General features: G+C 46.6%; 1 protein-coding gene across 2 annotated transcripts in view; it reads left to right on the top strand.

Moving 5' to 3' along the window:
• The window catches only part of LOC140076657 (connector enhancer of kinase suppressor of ras 2-like), a 170,674-nt gene that overhangs the window by 119,526 nt on the left and 26,957 nt on the right, over window positions 1-24,191 (top strand). For both annotated transcript variants that reach the window (XM_072123280.1, XM_072123281.1), the window contains exons 7-11: window positions 9,636-9,695; window positions 12,074-12,142; window positions 20,231-20,377; window positions 21,175-21,308; window positions 22,739-22,950. In XM_072123280.1, the coding sequence (XP_071979381.1) occupies window positions 9,636-9,695; window positions 12,074-12,142; window positions 20,231-20,377; window positions 21,175-21,308; window positions 22,739-22,950 (622 nt within the window). The remainder of the gene's footprint in view (window positions 1-9,635; window positions 9,696-12,073; window positions 12,143-20,230; window positions 20,378-21,174; window positions 21,309-22,738; window positions 22,951-24,191) is intronic.

The raw sequence follows: 24,191 nt of genomic DNA on the forward strand, positions 1-24,191 counted from the left end.
GCCACTGCCCCTGGCACCGGGCCACCCCCCCCTCCCACTGGGGGGCAGCGCACAGTACCAGGACCTGCTGGATTGCCCTCACTGTCCGGCCTTTTGGCCGATGCCTTCCCTGCACCATCCTTGCTACTACAAACAAGGCTGGTGCTCTGCGCCATGATGGAACGTGGCTTTGCAATCTCCCCGCACCCTTGCACCGAGTCCACTGCAGGATTCGTGCTGGGCTGGGTAACGGGGCCTACACGACAGGCTGACACTGCTGCCCGCCCGGAGGGAACAGGGAGGGGACGAAACACCAGATTCACCTCATGAGACGCCTTGGTCTTCCTGGCTCTCTTCTTTCTCTTTAGGTCGTCATCCGGGATCTCATCGCCGAAGGAGAAGTTCTGGAGGTGAACTGGGGACTCAAGCTGACGGATCTGAGCCATTAGCGCCCCCCCCCCTGGCCGCTGTCATCACTTTCCTCCTCCAGGTTGGCAGAGCCGCAGCCTGATGGTAATGGCGCTTGCTCTGCAGGCAGCCTGTCGTGCGAGGCCTGCTGGTGTTGGTGCAGGCCACCAGACGGACACGGCAGGTCTTCCTCATCCTCCTCATCATCGCCATCGCCTTCATCCGCCTGGATCTGAAGCCCCTTCAGCTTTCTCAGCTGCTCCTGGCGCATGTCATCAAATCTGGCGTCGTTCTCCAACTTTTCCCTGAACGGACCGCTGTGCTCCCGGATCAACCGTCGTTTTTCCTGCAGAGCGGTGACCTCGGCTTTAAGTCTGTCAATGGTGTTAAGAAGATCAGACTTTTTCTTCAGTGTAGCCACCCCCGCTAGGGCCAAGGTCTCGCGTATCTCCTCCTGGAGCCTATTCATCGCCTTGCCAGCTTCCTCGTACTCACGGAGGTGCTCAGCAATCCGGGAGCCATAGATGGTAGCAGACTCCCGGGCCTTTAGATGTCCCCATGCTTTTTGCACACCTCCGTGAGCACCCAGCTTTCCAGCTGAACCACCCAACTTTCCCGCACAGTCACTCAGCTTTCCAGGAGGAGCACTCAGGCTGATGTTACTTGCCTTGATCTTCTGTGAACCGGAGACCTTGCGGCTTCCCTGGGTCTTGGGGGTGGCAGCCGAGGTCACATCGCTGCGTCCTTGGGTTCGGGCAGATCTTCTCACCCCCTCCATGTTGGCCGGTATCTGGCTTCTCCTGCCCCCCGCCGGCCTGGTCCGAGAGGCAGAAGCCCGGGATTTGCCTGGTTCACTCATCCCAGAAAACCCACTCCCTCCCTGGGGAGGAGAGAGCAGGCCTGGGTGGATTGATCTTCCACCAGGTGGTGCAGGAGCTCAGCAGCACACAACCACACCCTTCAGTAGCACACAGCAGAATGAGATTGCACGCACTATTCTGCTGCTGGTGCAGTCACAGTGTACATACATCACATTACTTATCCTGTACTGATCCTGAGTTACATCCTGTATTATACACCAGAGCTGCACTCACTATTCTGCTGCTGGTGCAGTCACTGTGTACATACATGACATTACTTATCCAGTACTGATCCTGAGTTACATCCAGTATTATACCCCAGAGCTGCACTCACTATTCTGCTGGTGCAGTCACTATGCACATACATGACATTACTTATCCTGTACTGATCCTGAGTTACATCCTGTCCTATACGCCAGAGCTGCACTCACTATTCTGCTGCTGGTGCAGTCACTGTGTACTTACATGACATTACTTATCCTGTACCGATCCTGAGTTACATCCTGTATTATACCCCAGAGCTGCACTCACTATTCTGCTGGTGCAGTCACTATGCACATACATGACATTACTTATCCTGTACTGATCCTGAGTTACATCCTGTCCTATACGCCAGAGCTGCACTCACTATTCTGTTGTAAGTGATAGTACTGTAGGGGCTCTCCAGCTCCTCTAAATGATCCCCCCATGACATGTGTAGTGGATGTGGCACCATTATTAAGCCTGGATCACCCTGTGTCTCTATGATCTGCAGTCAGTGGTCGTGGCTCAGTCTCTGCTCTCCCCCTCCTTGTACCGGTCGTCTGGTTTCATGATCATACAGGGATGATTTGCCGTATCCTTCCGTCTTAGTTTAGTGAGTCGTCAAATTTGGATTTTCTGCCTCGTTTTCCAGTCTAAGAGTAAATGTCATCGTCTAGAGTACACAGAGATGAGACATCGTAGGATCCTTTGACTGCAATGTGACTGCAGCCTCAAAATAGGAAACAATAATCACAGAATAAAGGTGCAGAGAATGGTGGACCCCCACATACAGCGCTGACAGAGGAACTTAATTCTACAAAACTAAAGATTAAAACTTTGGAAGAGAAAAAGCAGATTCTTAAAGGGGAAAACAGTCAAATTTGGTACAACCCCTTTAAGATTGTGTAATGAGATGGCTGCTGACTGTGACCATCCTCTTTCATGGTGCCCTCAGCAAGGGATGCCCCTAGGCACCTGCCATCTTGTACAAGGGGCAACCCTCCCAGTAGCGAAAAACAAGAAAAGAAGGGATGGTGAAGTGTTACCAAGAGGTGACATAAGTAAAGTATCTTCTATTTTCTTTAAGTGAACCTCACACAACTCCAAATATTTGTTTCCTTCAATAGGAGTTGCTGCAGTGCAGTTCATTTTGGCACCTGATATGATCATTAAGCTCCCGTTGAAGGATACAAAGAGCTGGAGATGTTGTGACGTCCTCTCCAACATTCTTTAGCGTTCAGTATAGTTATATTCTAAACAATTGTTCATAATGATACATTGTAACAAAATATCCAGACAGTGTACTTGGCTCTGTTCAGCATGCTGAACCGTGGCACATACATTGTAACAAATTAATAGGTCTCAAAAAGAAACCAGAAACATCCTAAATATTGATGGCGAAACTTTGAAGCTCATCAGGAATGTGTCATTATAGGAAAGAGGAAGCTGAAATTACATAAATCTGCGTTGGAATGAGAGGGTGCGGGGATTGTTCAAAGCCGGACCAATAGGGGATTGGAATTTATATTCATTGTTCTGCTGTTCCATTGCCTGATACTGTGTCATGCCGCGCGCTCGGCTCTGCTCAGTAAAGACGGGAGCGGAGTAGTGTGATGTTACAGATGTATCTGGAGGAAGCAAAGGACCTGAAGGCTTGTACTGATCCTATGGATCTCATCACTCTTATCTGCAACATTCTGTCATCTGAGACATTTCCTTTCCATTGAAGGAAGGAGTAAAGAAAAGTAGATGTTCTTGGAGATAATGAGAAGATGGAATGGGATCTTAAAGGGGAAGTCTGCTGTTATCTTCTGAGGCTCTATTGATTCCAGTGACTCTTTATCTCACCTTATAAGTGCAGCCGCTTCTCTCAGTTCAAGAAGATTCAAGAGATGAACATCTACAGGAAATAATCTGAGAGAAGAAACCAAAAGTTGTGAGTACTGGAGGATAAGGGACAGCAGACGCAGAAGATTCTGCCACATGGCTACTGGATTGAAGAATGTGAACAGGGGTGAAGGACACAGGAGAACAAGAACAGCTGCAAGCAGAGTCGTCTTAGATCTAGGAATAAAAGATCTGTACTGGGAGCAGTGGAGACCACAAGGACCTGTACTGGGAACATCAGAGACCACAAGGATCTGTACTGGGAGCAGTGGAGACCACAAGGACCTGTACTGGGAACATCGGAGAACACAAGGATCTGTACTGGGAGCAGTGGAGACCACAAGGACCTGTACTGGAAGCAGTGGAGCCTTGCTTGTCATGATTAAGAGCGGGGTCTCCGCTCGAAACGCGTTGACGTAACCCATGCCTGGGCACTTTTACTATTGAGATGAAATATCTTTAATAAAGCTTGATGGAATCCGAAGAAGTTGGCTGGACCGTGATCTTTTTGTACTGGATTTGTTACGCCTGAGCAGCAAGGTGGTCCGTGCCATTTCCTTCTCAGACATATGTCTGCTACTGGAAATTACGGTGAGCTGGTATTTCAATTCTTTGAAGCAGTGGAGCCTACAAGGACCTGTACTGGGAGCAGTGGAGCCTACAAGGACCTGTACTGGGAGCAGTGGAGCCTACAAGGACCTGTACTGGGAACATCGGAGACCACAAGAACCTGTACTGGGAGCAGCGGAGACCACAAGGACCTGTACTGGGAGCAGCGGAGACCACAAGGACCTGTACTGGGAGCAGCGGAGACCACAAGGACCTGTACTGGGAGCAGCGGAGACCACAAGGATCTGTACTGGGAGCAGCGGAGAGCACAAGGACCTGTACTGGGAGCAACGGAGACTACACTGACTTCTTCAGTGAACGGAGGAGACTACAAGAGTCTCTACTGGGAACATCGGATACCACAAGGAACTGTACTGGGAACTCTGGAGACTACACAAGATCTGTACTGGGAGCAGCGGAGACCACAAGGATCTGTACTGGGAGCAACAGAGACCACAAGGACCTGTACTGGGAGCAGTGGAGACCACAAGGACCTGTACTGGGAGCATTGGAGACCACAAGGATCTGTACTGGGGGCAGCGGAGACCACTAGGACCTGTACTGGGAGCAGCGGAGACCACAAGGATCTGTACTGGGAGCGGCGGAGACCACAAGGACCTGTACTGGGAGCATTGGAGACCACAAGGATCTGTACTGGGAGCATTGGAGAACACAAGGACCTGTACTGGGAGCAGTGGAGACCACAAGGACCTGTACTGGGAGCAGTGGAGACCACAAGGACCTGTACTGGGAGCATTGGAGAGCACAAGGACCTGTACTGGGAGCAGTGGAGACCACAAGGACCTGTACTGGGAGCAGCGGAGACCACAAGGACCTGTACTGGGAGCATTGGAGACCACAAGGACCTGTACTGGGGGCAGCGTAGACCACAAGGATCCGTACTGGGAGCAGCGTAGACCACAAGGATCTGTTCTGGGAGCGGCGGAGACCACAAGGACCTGTACTGGGAGCATTGGAGAGCACAAGGACCTGTACTGGGAGCAGTGGAGCCCACAAGGACCTGTACTGGGAGCAGCGGAGACCACAAGGACCTGTACTGGGAGCATTGGAGACCACAAGGACCTGTACTGGGGGCAGCGTAGACCACAAGGATCCGTACTGGGAGCAGCGGAGACCACAAGGATCTGTTCTGGGAGCGGCGGAGACCACAAGGACCTGTACTGGGAGCATTGGAGACCACAAGGACCTGTACTGGGAGCGGCAGAGACCACAAGGACCTGTACTGGGAGCATTGGAGACCACAAGGACCTGTACTGGGAGCATTGGAGACCACAAGGACCTGTATTGGGAGCATTGGAGACCACAAGGATCTGTACTGGGGACAGCGGAGACCACAAGGACCTGTACTGGGAGCAGCGGAGACCACAAGGACCTGTACTGAAGGCAGCGGAGACCACAAGGACCTGTACTGGGAGCAGCGGAGACTACACTGACTTCTTCAGTGAACGGAGGAGACTATGAGAGTCTCTACTGGGAACATCGGATACCACAAGGATCTGTACTGAGAACTCTGGAGACTACACAAGATCTGTACTTGGAGCAGCGGAGACCACACGTATCTTTAATGGGAGAAAACTCAGCTAAAAGGAGGCTAACATTAACCCCAGATTACTATTCTTCTAGCCCACCGGTAGTGATGGATGGATAGTGGGGTGGCTGCAGGCTTGTAATATTAGTCTGGAAAAGCCCCAGAATGTTATTGCTAGTTAAGAAAATTACCAGGACAAGTGGTTCCATGTTTTTCTCCAAGCATAATAATATGAGTTCACGGCCTCCTCAGGACTCAAGTCACTAGATTATAGGGGACTGGAGTGTAACCGTCCCTGGTGATAATGGTTATTGTTCTAAAATAGTACAAAAATGTAAAAAAAAATACATGGAAAATGTAAACCTCTTCTCACAGCCTTCATGGAGCCAGAGGTCGCACTAACATTTTTCCAGAAGGGTAATAATACTCCTCTCACCATTTTTGAGGAGTATTTTTAGCTGAGGAAGAGTATGGAATTTTCAGTTAATACAAATATATAACTCCAAGTTGTGTAAATTGTTAATAGCCAGCCCCAAACCCCCTACCTCCCCACACTGAGCAGGCTGGGGCTGCCGCCTCTAAATTTATTTCATTTATTTTTGGGGGGTTGAGGGCATAACACTTTTTTTTTACACTGTTTATTTTTTACTAGATAGTCCTTCCCAAAAACATAAGCCTTCTGACCAATGCACTTGCGTTCACTAACTAGCAAGATGTGTTCGGCCGCGATAAAGTTGTTACTTACTGAGCACAAGTGTTTTGGTTCAGGGAGGATTTTCAATACAATGTGAAAACATTGGGGTCTTTGGTGTATTTATTTATTTTATCCCTTACTTGAAATGCCTGGATCATTGTACAAGCCCTGTCATCTCCTGTGTCCCCTCCTCCTCATAGATTGTAAGCTCTTATGGCCATTGTACAAGCACTGTCACCTCCTGTGTCACCTCCTCCTCATAGATTGTAAGCTCTTGTGATCATTGTACAAGCACTGTCACCTCCTGTGTCCCCTCCTCCTCATAGATTGTAAGCTCTTGTGACCATTGTACAAGCACTGTCACCTCCTGTGTCCCCTCCTCCTCATAGATTGTAAGCTCTTGTGGCCATTGTACAAGCACTGTCACCTCCTGTGTCCCCTCATCCTCATAGATTGTAAGTTCCTGTGACCATTGTACAAGCACTGTCACCTCCTGTGTCCCCTCCTCCTCATAGATTGTAAGCTCTTGTGGCCATTGTACAAGCACTGTCACCTCCTGTGTCCCCTCATCCTCATAGATTGTAAGTTCCTGTGACCATTGTACAAGCACTGTCATCTCCTGTGTCCCCTCCTCCTCATAGATTGTAAGCTCTTATGGCCATTGTACAAGCACTGTCACCTCCTGTGTCCTCCTCCTCATAGATTGTAAGCTCTTGTGATCATTGTACAAGCACTGTCACCTCCTGTGTCCTCTCCTCCTCATAGATTGTAAGCTCTTGTGACCATTGTACAAGCACTGTCACCTCCTGTGTCCCCTCATCCTCATAGATTGTAAGTTCCTGTGACCATTGTACAAGCACTGTCATCTCCTGTGTCCCCTCCTCCTCAGATTGTAAGCTCTTGTGACCATTGTACAAGCACTGTCACCTCCTGTGTCCTCTGCCTCCTCATAGATTGTAAGCTCTTGTGACCATTGTACAAGCACTGTCACCTCCTCTGCCCCTCTCCTCCTCATAGATTGTAAGCTCTTGTGACCATTGTACAAGCACTGTCACCTCCTGTGTCCTCTGCCTCCTCATAGATTGTAAGCTCTTGTGACCATTGTACAAGCACTGTCACCTCCTGTGTCCTCTGCCTCCTCATAGATTGTAAGCTCTTGTGACCATTGTACAAGCACTGTCACCTCCTGTGTCCTCTGCCTCCTCATAGATTGTAAGCTCTTGTGACCATTGTACAAGCACTGTCACCTCATGTGTCCCCTCCTCGTTCTCATAGATTGTAAGCTCTTGTGACCATTGGACAAGCACTTTCACCTCCTGCCGCTCCCCATTGTAAGATCACTGTCCCCTCCTGTGTCCCATGCATAGAATTTTCAATCATAACTATTTTGTACTTTATTGAATGCATCTTATTTCAGGCTCAGGTAACCAGTATTAATCAACTGAACTCCCTGGGAATAGGTCAGTCACACAAACCTGTGAGAACACCACAGCAAACACAGGACCCCCACCACAGCAGGCACAGGACCCCCACCACAGCAGGCACAGGACCCCCACAGCAGGCACAGGACCACCACCACAGCAGGCACAGGACCACCACCACAGCAGGCACAGGACCACCACAGCAGGCACAGGACCACCACCACAGATGACAACAAACTCCTTTGGAATCAAACGCTTCTCCACTCTCCTCCTTTCTCAGACTTTGCCAAGTCTGCTAGTGCGCATGTGCAGCTGTATATATTAGAGCTAGAGAGACGGGTCAGGAGGGGAGGAGGAGCAGAGACCCCTGTAAAGGTCACATGTCCTGTCCTCCTGCTTGTGCTTGCCCCGCCCCTTTTTAGTGTAATGTGATTCCCCTGCTGCTCCCTATATGAGATATGACAGGGACACAGAGCAGCTTGGAGGAGACAGTGACTGCTCCGTGCTAAGGGGGGCGTGGCCTGAGCTCCTCTTCTGCCGGCAGAAGCAGAGACGTCTCTGCAGTGTAGTGGGTCCGTGTGCACGTGACTGCTCTGTGCGCTCCGCTGTCCGCTCTGCTCCTTACAAACTAGCAGGCGGCAGCTGCACATCGCTACTGCGGAGAGCCAGCGCTTTTACAAGAAAATCACCAAGCGTATTTATACGCTTGGTGGTTTTTTTGGAGAGTAAATCAGCCTCTGCATGCGTCATAGACGCTTGTAGAGGCGTTATCGCGATCTCTGCATGGAGCCTTATATTGAACAAAAATCCTGCAGCCATCAACATTGCACACCAAATCCAATGTAGTCTAATAACATGGGTGGACTCCTTCCTCTGCAGACGGAGTAGGGGGACTCCTTCCTCTGCAGATGGAGTAGGGGGACTCCTTCCTCTGCAGACGGAGTAGGGGGACTCCTTCCTCTGCAGACGGAGTAGGGGGTCTCCTTCCTCTGCAGACGGAGTAGGGGGTCTCCTTCCTCTGCAGACGGAGCGCGGGGGTCTCCTTCCCCTGCAGACGGAGCGCGGGGGTCTCCTTCCCCTGCAGACGGAGCGCGGGGGTCTCCTTCCCCTGCAGACGGAGTAGGGGGTCTCCTTCCCCTGCAGACGGAGTAGGGGGTCTCCTTCCCCTGCAGACGGAGTAGGGGGACTCCTTCCTCTGCAGACGGAGTAGGGGGTCTCCTTCCCCTGCAGACGGAGTAGGAGGTCTCCTTCCCCTGCAGACGGAGTAGGAGGTCTCCTTCCCCTGCAGACGGAGTAGGAGGTCTCCTTCCCCTGCAGACGGAGCGCGGGGGTCTCCTTCCCCTGCAGACGGAGCGCGGGGGTCTCCTTCCCCTGCAGACGGAGCGCGGGGGTCTCCTTCCCCTGCAGACGGAGCGCAGGAGGTCTCCTTCCCCTGCAGACGGAGCGCGGGAGGTCTCCTTCCCCTGCAGACGGAGCGCGGGGGTCTCCTTCCCCTGCAGACGGAGTAGGGGGACTCCTTCCTCTGCAGACGGAGTAGGGGGTCTCCTTCCTCTGCAGACGGAGTAGGAGGTCTCTTTCCCCTGCAGACGGAGCGCGGGAGGTCTCCTTCCCCTGCAGACGGAGCGCGGGGGTCTCCTTCCCCTGCAGACGGAGCGCGGGGGTCTCCTTCACCTGCAGACGGAGCGCGGGGGTCTCCTTCCCCTGCAGACGGAGCGCGGGGGTCTCCTTCCCCTGCAGACGGAGCGCGGGGGTCTCCTTCCCCTGCAGACGGAGCGCGGGGTCTCCTTCCCCTGCAGACGGAGCGCGGGGGTCTCCTTCCCCTGCAGACGGAGCGTCGGGGTCTCCTTCCTCTGCAGACGGAGTGCGGGGGTCTCCTTCCTCTGCAGACGGAGCACGGGGACTTCTCCTCATTTGGCGCTGCTTGCTACCCTACAATGTACACTGTGTGAGTGAGCTGCTGACCAGACGTTGCTTCTGTCTTCTAGGGGATGTACATCAAGTCTACGTACGACGGCCTCCACGTCATCACTGGGACCACGGAAAATGTAAGCCATGTTAGCGAATTTGTATCTGTAATTTCTGTATCAAGAATAATCTACAGAATAATCTAACATCATCCTCAACGTATATATATATATTGGGGCACATTCACTAAGCGCTTTGCACCACACTTTTGTTGGACTGTGCACCTTCTTCTAGGCTAAAACGTCTTGCACAGGTATTTAAGAAGTGTCTGCGCTGGGATTGTGTCGCACGTGATCCTTCTCTTGGCGCAGCTGCGCTGCTTCCATGCGACACAAATTTGGAAGCGTGCCGTAGGATGATCCGACTGATTCGGACTGAGCGCTGTATTTAACTTGCAAATTGTGTCGCACGCCCTAATTTAAAGTGAACCACAAAAATGATGGTGAACTCTTGTCGGACCTGAGCTAAGAAGTGACACATTCATGATTTCTGCTGCATGATCTTAGTGAATCACCGCACCCAGCAATATACATGGAAATAACACTTTTAGTATATTTTCCGACTTTCTAAGTAAATGTTACCCATTGGGGCTTATTTACTAAGGGTCCCGTGGATCGCAGTTTTGTTGGATTTTAGAAATTTTCGACATCTGCGCCGCTGTGAAAGGTATTTAGAAGGGGATTGTGTCGCACGGGATCGTATTTCAGACAGAAATCGGGGTCGGTGCCGTCGGACGATCCAACGGATTCGGACTGAGCGCAGGATTTAACTTTAAAATTGTGTCGCAAGACAATGCACTTACATACATCGGGAAGAGGAAGGTGAACTCCGGCGGACCTGAGCGGGGAAGCGACACATGCAGGAAGATCTTTGTGAATCACAGCAAAGTAAATTTTCGCCGGACAACGCACAGCAGGGATCGCGACAGGACCGGTTAAGTAAATCTGCCCCATTGTGTTATACATGGTTCAGGGTCTGTGTGTGTGTTGGGTAGCTTACATCTGATATAGTGGGGCACATTTACTTAGAAAGTCGGTAAATGCTCTAAAAGTGTTCTTTCCGTGTATAATGCAGTGTGTAGCTATTCACTAAGATCGCACGCCCGATATCCTGAATCTGTCGCTTCCCTGCACTGGTCTGACAGAGTTCACCGTCTTTTTTGTGGTGCACCTTAAACATACGGCATGCGACATAATTTGAAAGTTAAATATGGCGCTCAGTCCGAATCAGTCACCACAAAAGGGTTGCGTGCAACACAATCCCAGCCCAGACACTTCTTAAATACCTGTGCAAGCAGTTTTAGCCATGAAAAACGTGCACAGTCCGACTAAAGTGCAGCGCAAAGCCCTTAGTAAATGTGCCCCATTGTGTTATACGTGGTGCAGGGCCTGCGTGTGCGTGTGTGGGGGATAGGGTTACATCTGAGCAGGGCCTGGGGGCTCGGTGCAGTCACACCCGGAGTCTCTCGATGTCATCTGCATGTACAACACATCTCGGACACAGAGCGACTTAAAAGCCGCAACCAAAACTTATTCCAATTTGCCGCTCGGTGAATTTCAATTATATCGCGTCCCGAGGGATGGCAGAAATAACAGAGTCCACTCTGTAACATGGAGCCGCCGCGTCTGTGCGCCAATATTGTCCGCAGCTTCAGGGTGTTCATGGTTTCTTTGAAGAAAATTGCCAAACACAGCAGATTATATTACAGAAAGGATTTAACCCTGTAAATTACAGAACAGGATACAAGTGATCCAAAGTCTCAGCTGTGGGAATTAATAGGAATTCGGATTTTCAGCCTCTAGATGTATACAGCAAGCAGAGATCTTCAGGCCGCGTTTACACACATGTAACGTAATAGGGGAGGAGCTGGTCCTGATTGTATATGCTCCAGCACAGTGCGATTGGGACACACTTCTCCCCGATGCACTTCTAAACGCAATTCAAGAGCCGTGTGTAGATGCAGACTCATGCGCAGCCTCTTGCCAGGGTATGGGTGGCTATCGGGGTCTCGGTGCGATTGTATCACAGTGTGGAGGTGCCTTGGAGCTCCCATCTCCGGGTAATTATGAGCCTTGAACTTCCCTGGCTGTAACATCTCAATAATCCCTCAAAGGATAAAAACTATCTGAACTTCACCAAGGATGAGACCCCTCCCGGTGTGACCCCCATCACAGGCAGCACTACTAGTGTCTTCATTTAAGGGGAACTCCTCCCTGGCACAGATAAAAGCCTTGTCACCGGGTTAACGTGTTTAAGATCTCTGCTTGCTCTTAGTTGTGGGGGTTTTATTTTTCACATCAGGAGGGGACATTCATGTTTGTCACAAGGCTAAAAAATTATGACACTTATTACTACGTATCAAATACCAGCATTTTGGCCAAAACACGTATATGATTCAGGCACATGAAGTCTCTGCCGAGTCTGGACTATTCCTTACTGTCTTTTCTGTTTCCTGCAGTCTCCTGCTGACCAGTGCAAGAAGATCCACGCCGGGGACGAGGTTATCCAGGTGAACCATCAGACGGTGGTGAGTACCGCGCCCGACTCCACCGAATGCAGCCCCACTTAAGACTGCGGTTACACGTGGCGTTTACATTGTGTTTTGAAACAGAATACAACAGCTGAGCAGAAGAGATTTGCCTAATTACATTTCTGTTAACATTTGCTTTTAGTAAACAGGGTGCAAGTCCATTGTTAACGCATGGCTTTCAGTCATATCTCCTCATCTCAGCTGTTTTATTTCGTTATAAAATGCAATCTAAATGCCACGTGTGAACAGTCTAAAAGAGACTCTGCAGTGTCAGACCTGCCAATAAGGACTCTCACAGAGGAAGGATTCGAGCTGCTGCTGTGGACTGGACCTCCTGCACCTTATGTACCAGGTCCATATAGATAACCTTGATGCACTGCACCCTCCGAACTCTACTCTTAAAGGAAATCAACCACTGAAAAAGAACAAAAAAAGGCTACAAATGCTCATCTCCGATCCTCTTCATCTTGATCCCGGCACAGCCAATGCTAGTCTTGACAAGCCGGGATCACCGAGAAAACAAATGTATAATTAGCAGCACATAGTGCAGGGCAAGATGTCCGGCTCTCCAGGCTGCTAATTATGCACGCCTCCTGCGTGACGTCACCTAGAAGTGCGGGGGCGTGCACAATGAGCAGCCCGGAGAGCCGGACATCTTGTCCCCACGCTCCATGCTGCTAATTATAAGTTTGTTTTCAAGGTGATTCCGGCTTGTCAAGACGAGCGCCGGGCAGCGCTTTTCTTTTAATTTCCTTTAATAATCGCTCAAGAGAACCTATAAAAGTGAGAGGAGATCTGTGCTGCTCACAGTCCGCAGGAGATGACAGCCCTTGCTGTAGAATGGGTTTGTCCAAGATTTCACCATTTATTTCTTGCTGCCAGGGAATAAAAACAACCTTGATTACATTCAAGGGCAGAAAACCTATAAAATCTACATCTGAGGGTTTGTTACAAATGTATCCAGACTAAACAATCCTCTGAAAATAAACACGTCAGTAGCAATATTCTCTCCATAGTTTGTTAGATGTTAACTTTACTCATACATTGGGGCAGATTTACTTACCCGGTCTATTCGCGATCCAGCGGCGCGTTCTCTGCACTGGATTCGGGTCCGGCCGGGATTTATTAAGGCAGTTCCTCCGACGTCCACCAGATGTTGCTGCTGCGCTGAAGTTCCCCGGAACGCACTGGATTACGCCGAGCTGGGCTGAGTGAAGGTAAGTGCAAGCTCTGCGGTGGTTTTTCCGAATCCGTTAGGTTTTCGTTCGGCCACGCCCCCTGATTTCCGTTCCGTGCATGCCAGCGCCGATGCGCCACAATCCGATCGTGTGCGCCAAAATCCCTGGGCAATTCAGGGGAAATCGTCGCAAATCGGAAATATTCGGGTAATACGTCGGGAAAACGCGAATTGGGGCCTTAGTAAATGACCCCCATTGTATCTGTCTGGAGTTCAGACAAGTTACATTGGAGGGGATTCATTAAGCCTCCCCCCTTTCTGCGCGCCTGCATCAATATTCACTTAGAGGCCGGAGCCTATGGGCACAAACTCCGCCAATTCCGATCTATACACCAGATCAAAACTGGAGGAGTTTTACAATAGTGTCTGACTCTAGTCTACTCTAGTTTTCAGGCTATGTGACGGGCCGGCGACCCTCCACCTGGTCTCCGAAACTGGCGGAGAAGCCATAATGAATCTCCCCCATTGTTTCCAACAGTCTCAGATTTGCTGGAATTTTACCAAATGTACATTGAAACAGAGTTTGTGTAAATCTGGGCCACCATTTCCAGGCAATTTGGTGGATTCATCATCCAACTGTAAACGGAGAAGTATAGGCTGGGGCTTTTGGTGCTCCAGCTCCTGAGATCCCAGTATTACAGGTAACACCTGCTAGGGTCAGATGGGATTGTTATTACTCCTGCAGAGTATTGCATCCTCCAGCCGGGGCCACGGGTCAGATACATTGCGGAGTCATCCTGGCACATTGACACGGCTCAGCAATCTCTTCCAGATTTCGTATTTTCTCTGCGATCCCTGAGCTTCATTTATCACAGATGGTTAAAATGCAAAACTGGATTTGGTGAACCTCTTGTTCGTGTCGAGTCTCAGACTGCGAGCGGCTTTTTGGAGAGATTTCAAGAATTCCTAATTATGGCTGTGTTGTCAAAATACCCGGCTCCCGGTGTCCAAATGAATGCGCCTCTAATATGAAAATCCGCTCTGTTTCCTGCAAACATGTTGTCGCTGCGCCGCGATCTGGAGCTTAATTAGCGACTTCAACAGTAAAAGGGATTTTTCTAGCGGCACATTATCTGCTGTTCTCCTGGAGCCTCATTAAGCTCTTCAGTGCAGGAGGTCGGCGCTCAGTGCTCCCCTATCCCTGCTGACGTCACTGCCTTGTAATGTCCCTTACCAGAGTCCACCTTATTATTTTGGGGATGCAGCCACTGACTCTCTTCTTGCATCAGACTATGACAGCGCCCCTCCTGCCCACAGGTTGTCTTTGGTACTGCCCCTGACCCCTGTGCTGCCCTGGACTGTCCATATGCATTATGCACCCTCTGCTGTCACTCTGGCTGTGACTAACATGAGAAATGATGTAGATCTACAAGTGAATAGAGTCAGTGATCATGGACTTCAGGTTGGGATAGTGTCAGCCATTAATAGACATTGTACACAGCGGGTGGGACTCTTGGGTGACTGGCAGGGGGTGCCAGCTGCTGGATAAGGAGTTCCATTTTTAGCAGCCACGTGACCACTTAGCGGAAATCAATAAAGTCTTCAGAGTGTTCGTCATTTCCATTAGAGAGTACAAAATAATTTACTGGCTTCAGCGAGCAAGACCCAGGAGTGATCAATATCTGCAGAACCTCCGCCATTACCAAGTCACTGCCACCACCTGGTATATAACGCATCATTATATCAAGATTATCATATAGATGGAAATCTACAGGAAATAATGTATGCAATGGGATAGACAAGTGTTCTATAATAACATGGGTAAGCCAAAATATACCAGCTATAATGCTGCCCTTTATATACAGGAATATAACTACTAGAATACTGCCCCCTATGTACAAGACTATAACTACTATAATACTGCCCCCTATGTACAAGAATATAACTACTATAATACTGCCCCCTATGTACAGGAATATAACTACTATAATACTGCCCCCTATGTACAAGAATATAACTACTATAATACTGCCTCCTATGTACAAGAATATAACTACTATAATACTGCCCCCTATGTACAAGAATATAACTACTATAATACTGCCCCCTATGTACAGGAATATAACTACTATAATACTGCCCCCTATGTACAAGAATATAACTACTATAATACTGCCCCCTATGTACAAGAATATAACTACTATAATACTGCCCCCTATGTACAGGAATATAACTACTATAATACTGCTCCCTATGTACAAGAATATAACTACTATAATACTGCTCCCTATGTACAAGAGTATAACTACTATAATACTGCCCCCTATGTACAAGAATATAACTACTATAATACTGCCCCCTATGTACAGGAATATAACTACTATAATACTGCTTCCTATGTACAAGAATATAACTACTATAATACTGCCCCCTATGTACAGGAATATAACTACTATAATACTGCCCTCTATGTACAAGAATATAACTACTATAATACTGTCCCCCTATGTACAAGAATATAACTACTATAATAGTGTCCCCCTATGTACAAGAATATAACTACTATAATACTGCCCCCTATGTACAAGAATATAACTACTATAATACTGCCCCTATGTACAAGAATATAACTACTATAATACTGCCCCCTATGTACAAGAATATAACTACTATAATACTGCTCCCTATGTACAGGAATATAACTACTATAATACTGCTTCCTATGTACAAGAATATAACTACTATAATACTGCCCCCTATGTATAGGAATATAACTACTATAATACTGCCCCCTATGTACAAGAATATAACTACTATAATACTGCCCCCTATGTACAGGAATATAACTACTATAATACTGCCCCCTATGTATAGGAATATAACTACTATAATACTGCCCCCTATGTACAAGAATATAACTACTATAATACTGCCCCCTATGTACAGGAATATAACTACTATAATACTGCCCCCTATGTACAAGAATATAACTACTATAATACTGCCGCCTATGTACAAGAATATAACTACTATAATACTGCCCCCTATGTATAGGAATATAACTACTATAATACTGCCCCCTATGTACAAGAATATAACTACTATAATACTGCCCCCTATGTACAAGAATATAACTACTATAATACTGCCCCCTATGTATAGGAATATAACTACTATAATACTGCCCCCTATGTACAAGAATATAACTACTATAATACTGCCCCCTATGTACAGGAATATAACTACTATAATACTGCCCCCTATGTACAAGAATATAACTACTATAATACTGCCGCCTATGTACAAGAATATAACTACTATAATACTGCCCCCTATGTATAGGAATATAACTACTATAATACTGCCCCCTATGTACAAGAATATAACTACTATAATACTGCCCCCTATGTACAAGAATATAACTACTATAATACTGCCCCCTATGTATAGGAATATAACTACTATAATACTGCCGCCTATGTACAAGAATATAACTACTATAATACTGTCCCCTATGTACAGGAATATAACTACTATAATACTGCCCCCTATGTACAAGAATATAACTACTATAATACTGCCCCCTATGTACAAGAATATAACTACTATAATACTGCCCCCTATGTACAAGAATATAACTACTATAATACTGCCCCCTATGTACAAGAATATAACTACTATAATACTGCCCCCTATGTACAGGAATATAACTACTATAATACTGCCCCCTATGTACAAGAGAATAACTACTATAATACTGCCCCCTATGTACAGGAATATAACTACTATAATACTGCCCCCTATGTACAGGAATATAACTACTATAATACTGCCCCCTATGTACAAGAATATAACTACTATAATACTGCCCCCTATGTACAAGGATATAACTACTATAATACTGCTCCCTATGTACAAGAATATAACTACTATAATACTGCCCCCTATGTACAAGAATATAACTACTATAATACTGCCCCCTATGTACAAGAATATAACTACTATAATACTGCCCCCTATGTACAAGAATATAACTACTATAATACTGCCCCCTATGTACAGGAATATAACTACTATAATACTGCCCCCTATGTACAAGAGAATAACTACTATAATACTGCCCCCTATGTACAGGAATATAACTACTATAATACTGCCCCCTATGTACAGGAATATAACTACTATAATACTGCCCCCTATGTACAAGAATATAACTACTATAATACTGCCCCCTATGTACAAGGATATAACTACTATAATACTGCTCCCTATGTACAAGAATATAACTACTATAATACTGCCCCCTATGTACAAGAATATAACTACTATAATACTGCCCCCTATGAGTGTGAAGCGGTATATATAATGCTATCTCTCTTCCCCCTATATTGGGGTGTTACTATTTCAGCCTCTCACTGTCAGCAGTGTCTCCGTCTTTGCCCCGGTCTCATCTCCCCCTGGTGTTTTCCTATGGAATCTCTCCTCGCTTCTTATCTCTGATCAGAGATTGTTGTTTCCTTGGTCCTGAAGTTGAGTTGCTGTGGATGTGACTGTAGTGGAGCAGAGGATATAAGAGCAGATCCGTGATCACAGCTCTGGAGGTGATTGAACATCTGGTGCAGTCTCTAGTGTTGCTACAATGTATCGGTGCAGTTTTGGAACCAGAGGAGCATGGAGCGTGCACACAATGTTTTATTATAATTTTTCACTTGATTTTTAAATGTTTTTCTTGCAATTATGTCAGCACGGGGGGGGGGGGGGGGGGGTCTCTGCTGGCGGTGACTTTCATGTTTGGCGCTGCGCATGTTTTCTGTTTTTCCTGGAATTTTCCGCCTGTCACAGATCAGAGATCTCGCCTCATATCTGGGGAATTTTCTTTGAAGTGCGCCTTAATTATTTCCGTGTCTGTGTATGGCGTCTGTGCCTCTTCTTCATCTCCTCCACTTCATTATGGCTGGTCCACCATGGCCACCGCCATCACTATGGAGTACAGACACTTAGGGCAGGCCATGGGATGGAGACGAGACATACATAGTAATCAACTACTGTATCCATACTGCCCTGTATTGTATTGTCTGCTAAACTGTGTATCTAAGCCTATCACGTGTGATACCGACTGATGAGCTGTGTATCTAATCCAATCATGTGTGATACTGACTGCTAAACTGTATCTAATCCAATCATGTGTGATACTAGAATCCCACCCAGGTCAACATCTGCAAAGAGTTTGTATGTTCTCTCTGTGTTTGCCTGGGTTTCCTCCGGGTACTCCGGTTTCCTCCCACACTTCAAAACATACTGTTAGGTTGTATAGATTGTGAGCCCCATGGGGACAGGGACCAATTTGACATGCTTTGTGCAGCGCTGCGTAATCTGTGTGCGCTATATAAATAAAGAATTATTATTATTTTATTATTATACTGACTGCTGAGCTGTATCTAAGCATGTCATGTGTGATACTGACTGCTGAGCTGTAAGTAATCCAATCATGTGTGATACTGACTGCTGAGCTGTATCTAAGCATGACATGTGCGATACTGACCGCTAAGCTGTATCTAAGCATGTCACGTGTGATACTGACTGCTAAGCTGTATCTAATCCAATCATGCGTGATACTGACTGCTGAGCTGTATCTAAGCATGTCACATGTGATACTGACTGCTGAGCTGTATCTAATCTAAGCATGTGTGATACTGACTGCTGAGCTGTATCTAATCCAATCATGTGTGATACTGACTGCTGAGCTGTATCTAATCCAATCATGTGTGATACTGACTGCTGAGCTGTATCTAATCCAATCATGTGTGATACTGACTGCTGTGCTGTATCTAATCTAAGCATGTGTGATACTGACTGCTGAGCTGTATCTAATCCAATCATGTGTGATACTGACTGCTGAGCTGTATCTAATCCAATCATGTTTGATACTGACTGCTGAGCTGTATCTAATCCAATCATGTGTGATACTGACTGCTGAGCTCTATCTAATCCAATCATGTGTGATACTGACTGCTGAGCTGTATCTAAGCATGTCATTTGTGATCCTGACTGCTGAGCTGTATCTAAGCATGTCATGTGTGATACTGACTGCTGAGCTGTATCTAATCCAATCATGTGTGATACTGACTGCTGAGCTGTATCTAAGCATGCCATGTGTGATACTGACTGCTGAGCTGTATCTAATCCAATCAGGTGTGATACTGACTGCTGAGCTGTATCTAAGCATGTCATTTGTGATCCTGACTGCTGAGCTGTATCTAAGCATGTCATGTGTGATACTGACTGCTGAGCTGTATCTAATCCAATCATGTGTGATACTGACTGCTGAGCTGTATCTAAGCATGCCATGTGTGATACTGACTGCTGAGCTGTATCTAATCCAATCAGGTGTGATACTGACTGCTGAGCTGTATCTAAGCATGTCATGTGTGATACTGACTGCTGAGCTGTATCTAAGCATGTCATTTGTGATCCTGACTGCTGAGCTGTATCTAAGCATGCCATGTGTGCCCAGTGATCATCCTGTATGTCCGACACTCGTTGTATACTTTGTATCTTTATGTGGATACGTCTTCTCTCTCCTGTAATTAACCCTCTGTGCTGGATTTATCACCCTCGTATCTCGCCGTTTGCTCAGATAACGAATACTTTGTGTAGTTATTGTGTGGCGGAGCCGGAGATCTGGAGACTACCGCTGGGAGCCATATTAATGCCATCAGTCTCCTTGTCTTGTGTTACATCTAGCGGGAGCAATATCCAGGAACAATAGATATAAGTGGAGAATCCTTTCTGTACCTAAGCCAACTATGTATCTAAGCCAGTTATGTGAGATCCCATCTGCTGAGCCGCGTATCTAAGCCTCCCCTGTGTGATACCAGCTGCTGAATTGTTTTCTTTCCTTACTTCAGGTCGGCTGGCAACTGAAAAACCTAGTCAATGCCCTGAGGGAAGACCCTAATGGAGTGATCCTGACCCTGAAGAAGAGACCCCAGAACACCTTGGCATCAGCCCCTGCACTTCTAAAGAATGTCCGATGGAAACCGCTAGCACTACAGGTACCAGAATAACCTCCGTGTACTTACCTAGAATCTACAGTCACCAATAAGTATATAAACCAAACAATATAGTAACCAATAACCAATCTCTACAGTTGTCTTGTCTATAACACAATGGACCCAAAAAGTTCACACATATATATACTGTATATATATAATTCATCTATATTAAAGTGCAACAATATAAAATACTTGATAAAATTATCTGCATTTTAGAACAAACAAGGAGAATTCAGAAATACAATCCTGACACAAAAAAAGTGGGAAACACAGTATACTATAATACATTGTAAAGTGCCAATGCGTAGAATAAAGTAGTATATACATGGTATCAATCTAAATCACTATAACTGTCACCAATAGCATATATTACGCCTGCTGGATTATACTCCAGAGCTGCACTCACTATTCTCCTTTTTCTACCTTCACTGGACTGGACGTATCTTTGCCTCTTGTCTTGCAGTCTCATCCTGAGATTTATGGGTGTCCTCTTTCTCCTGCTCTTGCTTTCTGCAGGGATCTGAGGATTTTTGAGTAATCCCCCCTGAGTCTCGGGGTGCAGGGTTCTGCAGATGATTTGTTGCTAAATTTAGCTGCGGATTGTAAATTCCTCTTCATAGTTTGTGCGGCTCATGGATAATGTACTGGATGTAGAAGGAGTATTGGGGTCGGTGTCTGCAGTGATGGGGGAGGATCATGTGCTGGGTTTGCAGGGGGTGTGACTCTTGGAGATGACTCTGGTGAGTTTGGGGTCACTATAAAATATATATGTGACATCTTAACTTCTTATTCCTCAGCCTGTCATTCCCACCAGTCCTACCAGTGGCAACACCACCCCCACGGGCACCATGGGCATGTCCTCCAAGCTAGACGGCTCCGCCCTGCACGATGTCTTCATCCTCTCCCCTGTGTCTGGACTGTATGGCCCCAGGTAAGAGGTGGGATCTAGAATCTGTGAATATAAATAAAGAAAGAAGACCCCTGACTAGACAAAACTAAAAGACACCAAACCTGACAATAAAAAAAATCCCAAACCTGACAATAAAAAAAATCCCAGACCTGACAAAAAAGAAGACCCCTAGACCACAAAACCACAAAAATTTAAATGACTCTAAATCTGACAAAAAAATAAATGACCCCAACGAGATGACCCCCAGATCTGGCAAAAAAAAAAATTAAATGACTCCAGACCTGATGAAAAAAAAGAAAACCCCAACTGACAATAAAAAGACAACAGACCTGACAATAAAAATAAGACCCCAGACCTAACGATTAAAAACTAAATGACACCAACTCACAATAAAAAAACAAATTGCTACCTGTTTGGTCCCTGGCGGACAAGTTTATGTCTATGATTAGGGTGAAATAGTTTGCCCTTACATGTTTGTGTTTTTGTGTATTTTCTCCACCTGTATTGTATTTTTATTTGTAACAACAAAAACAAATAAACTCAAATATTCAAAAAAAAAGAAGACACCAGACCTGACGATAAAAAAGAAGACCCCCAGACCTGACGATAAAAAAGAAGACCCCCAGACCTGACGATAAAAAAAAAAAACCAGACCTGACGCTAAAAAAAGACCCCAGACCTGACCATACAAAAGAAGACCCCAGACCTGACGATAAAAACAAGTCCCCAGACCTGACGATAAAAAAAAAGACCCCAGACCTGACGATAAAAAAAAAGACCCCAGACCTGACGATAAAAAAAAAAGACCCCAGACTTGACGATAAAAAAAAAGACCCCAGACTTGACGATAAAAAAAAAGACCCCAGACCTGACGATAAAAAAGAAGACCCCCAGACCTGACGATAAAAAAAGAAGACCCCCCCAGACCTGACGATAAAAAAGAAGACCCCAGACCTGACGATAAAAAAAAGACCCCAGACCTGACGATAAAAAAAAAAGACCCCAGACCTGACGATAAAAAAGAAGACCCCCAGACCTGACGATAAAAAAAGAAGACCCCCCAGACCTGACGATAAAAAAGAAGACCCCCCCAGACCTGGAGATAAAAAAGAAGACCCCCCCAGACCTGACGATAAAAAAGAAGACCCCCCCAGACCTGACGATAAAAAAGAAGACCCCAGACCTGACAATAAAAAAAGACCCCAGACCTGACCATACAAAAGAAGACCCCAGACCTGACGATAAAAAAAGAAGACCCCCAGACCTGATGATAAAAAAGAAGACCCCCAGACCTGACGATAAAAAAAGAAGACCCCAGACCTGACGATAAAAAAGAAGACCCCAGACCTGATGATAAAAAAAAGACCCCAGACCTGACGATAATAACCTAAATGACCCCAGACCTGACGATAAAAACATGAAGACACCCTGCTGTCTCTTTCCTCCCACAGGGATGACATCGGGATTGTACCGTGTGATGACATCAATAAATATGGTGTCAGCAAATCTGTCATGAAAGGCTCGGAGTCTCCCAGCTATTACCTGGAGCATGAGAGCGGCAAATACTACACCTTTGTGGAGGGGGAGGGGCATGAGGTCGGCACAGAATACGAGAGGGGCAGGAGCACCGGGGTGCGGAGGAGAGAGAAGACGCCCACCCACGGTACGAGCGGGGACCACACACAAGGTGTAGGGTGTGACGTGTCATTGCATGGGCACAGCGTGTGCAGGTGACTGCAGATCTGGATGTGACTGGAGTATAGGAAACTGTGTAATGGCAGAATTGAGGATTCTGGATAAGACTGGACTGCTAAGAATTGCTGCACAACCGCAAGACTTCATGTGGCAGCAGAATTATGATTGAAGCTGTGGATGTGACTGGAGACAAAGACATCAGTGTCTGCTGCTTTGGATGTGACTGGAGATGTGCTGATAGGGCTGACCAGATGCTGAGATGTCGGAGAGTGAGTGTGACAGCCGGAGTGTCCGCGCCGCTGTCACAGCAGACGATTCATTCATCTGTTCACAATCATGTGACCCCGCTGCCCCCTCGGAGCGGGAAGCAACTGCGCTAATTGGGGCGAGCGTTATCTGCATTTAACATATAGCCTTTCTATAAATAGCCGCCCGCGTCTGCGCCATCTGCTCGCCACACAACACTGCTGCTAAATAAGAGACAACGCCAAGAGACAGCCGAGCAAAACAGAGAACACACAGGACAAACATGTATTACCTCAGTGTATGACATCATATATCTCACTACACACATATTACCTCAGAGTGTGACATCATATATCTCACTACACACATATTACCTCAGTGTATGACATCATATATCTTACTACACACATATTACCTCAGTGTATGACATCATATATCTCACTACACACATATTACCTCAGTGTATGACATCATATATCTCACTACACACATATTACCTCAGTGTATGACATCATATATCTCACTACACACATATTACCTCAGTGTATGACATCATATCTCACTACACACATATTACCTCAGAGTATGACATATATCTCACTACACACATATTACCTCAGTGTATGACATCATATATCTCACTACACACATATTACCTCAGTGTATGACATCATATATCCCACTACACACATATTACCTCAGTGTATGACATCATATATCTCACTACACACATATTACCTCAGTGTACGACATCATATATCTCACTACACACATATTACCTCAGTGTATGACATCATATATCTCACTACACACATATTACCTCAGTGTATGGCATCATATATCTCACTACACACATATTACCTCAGTGTATGACATCATATATCTCACTACACACATATTACCTCAGTGTATGACATCATATATCTCACTACACACATATTACCTCAGTGTATGACATCATAT

Source organism: Engystomops pustulosus, chromosome 9 (genome assembly GCF_040894005.1).
Source record: "Engystomops pustulosus chromosome 9, aEngPut4.maternal, whole genome shotgun sequence".
NCBI lineage: Eukaryota > Metazoa > Chordata > Amphibia > Anura > Leptodactylidae > Engystomops > Engystomops pustulosus.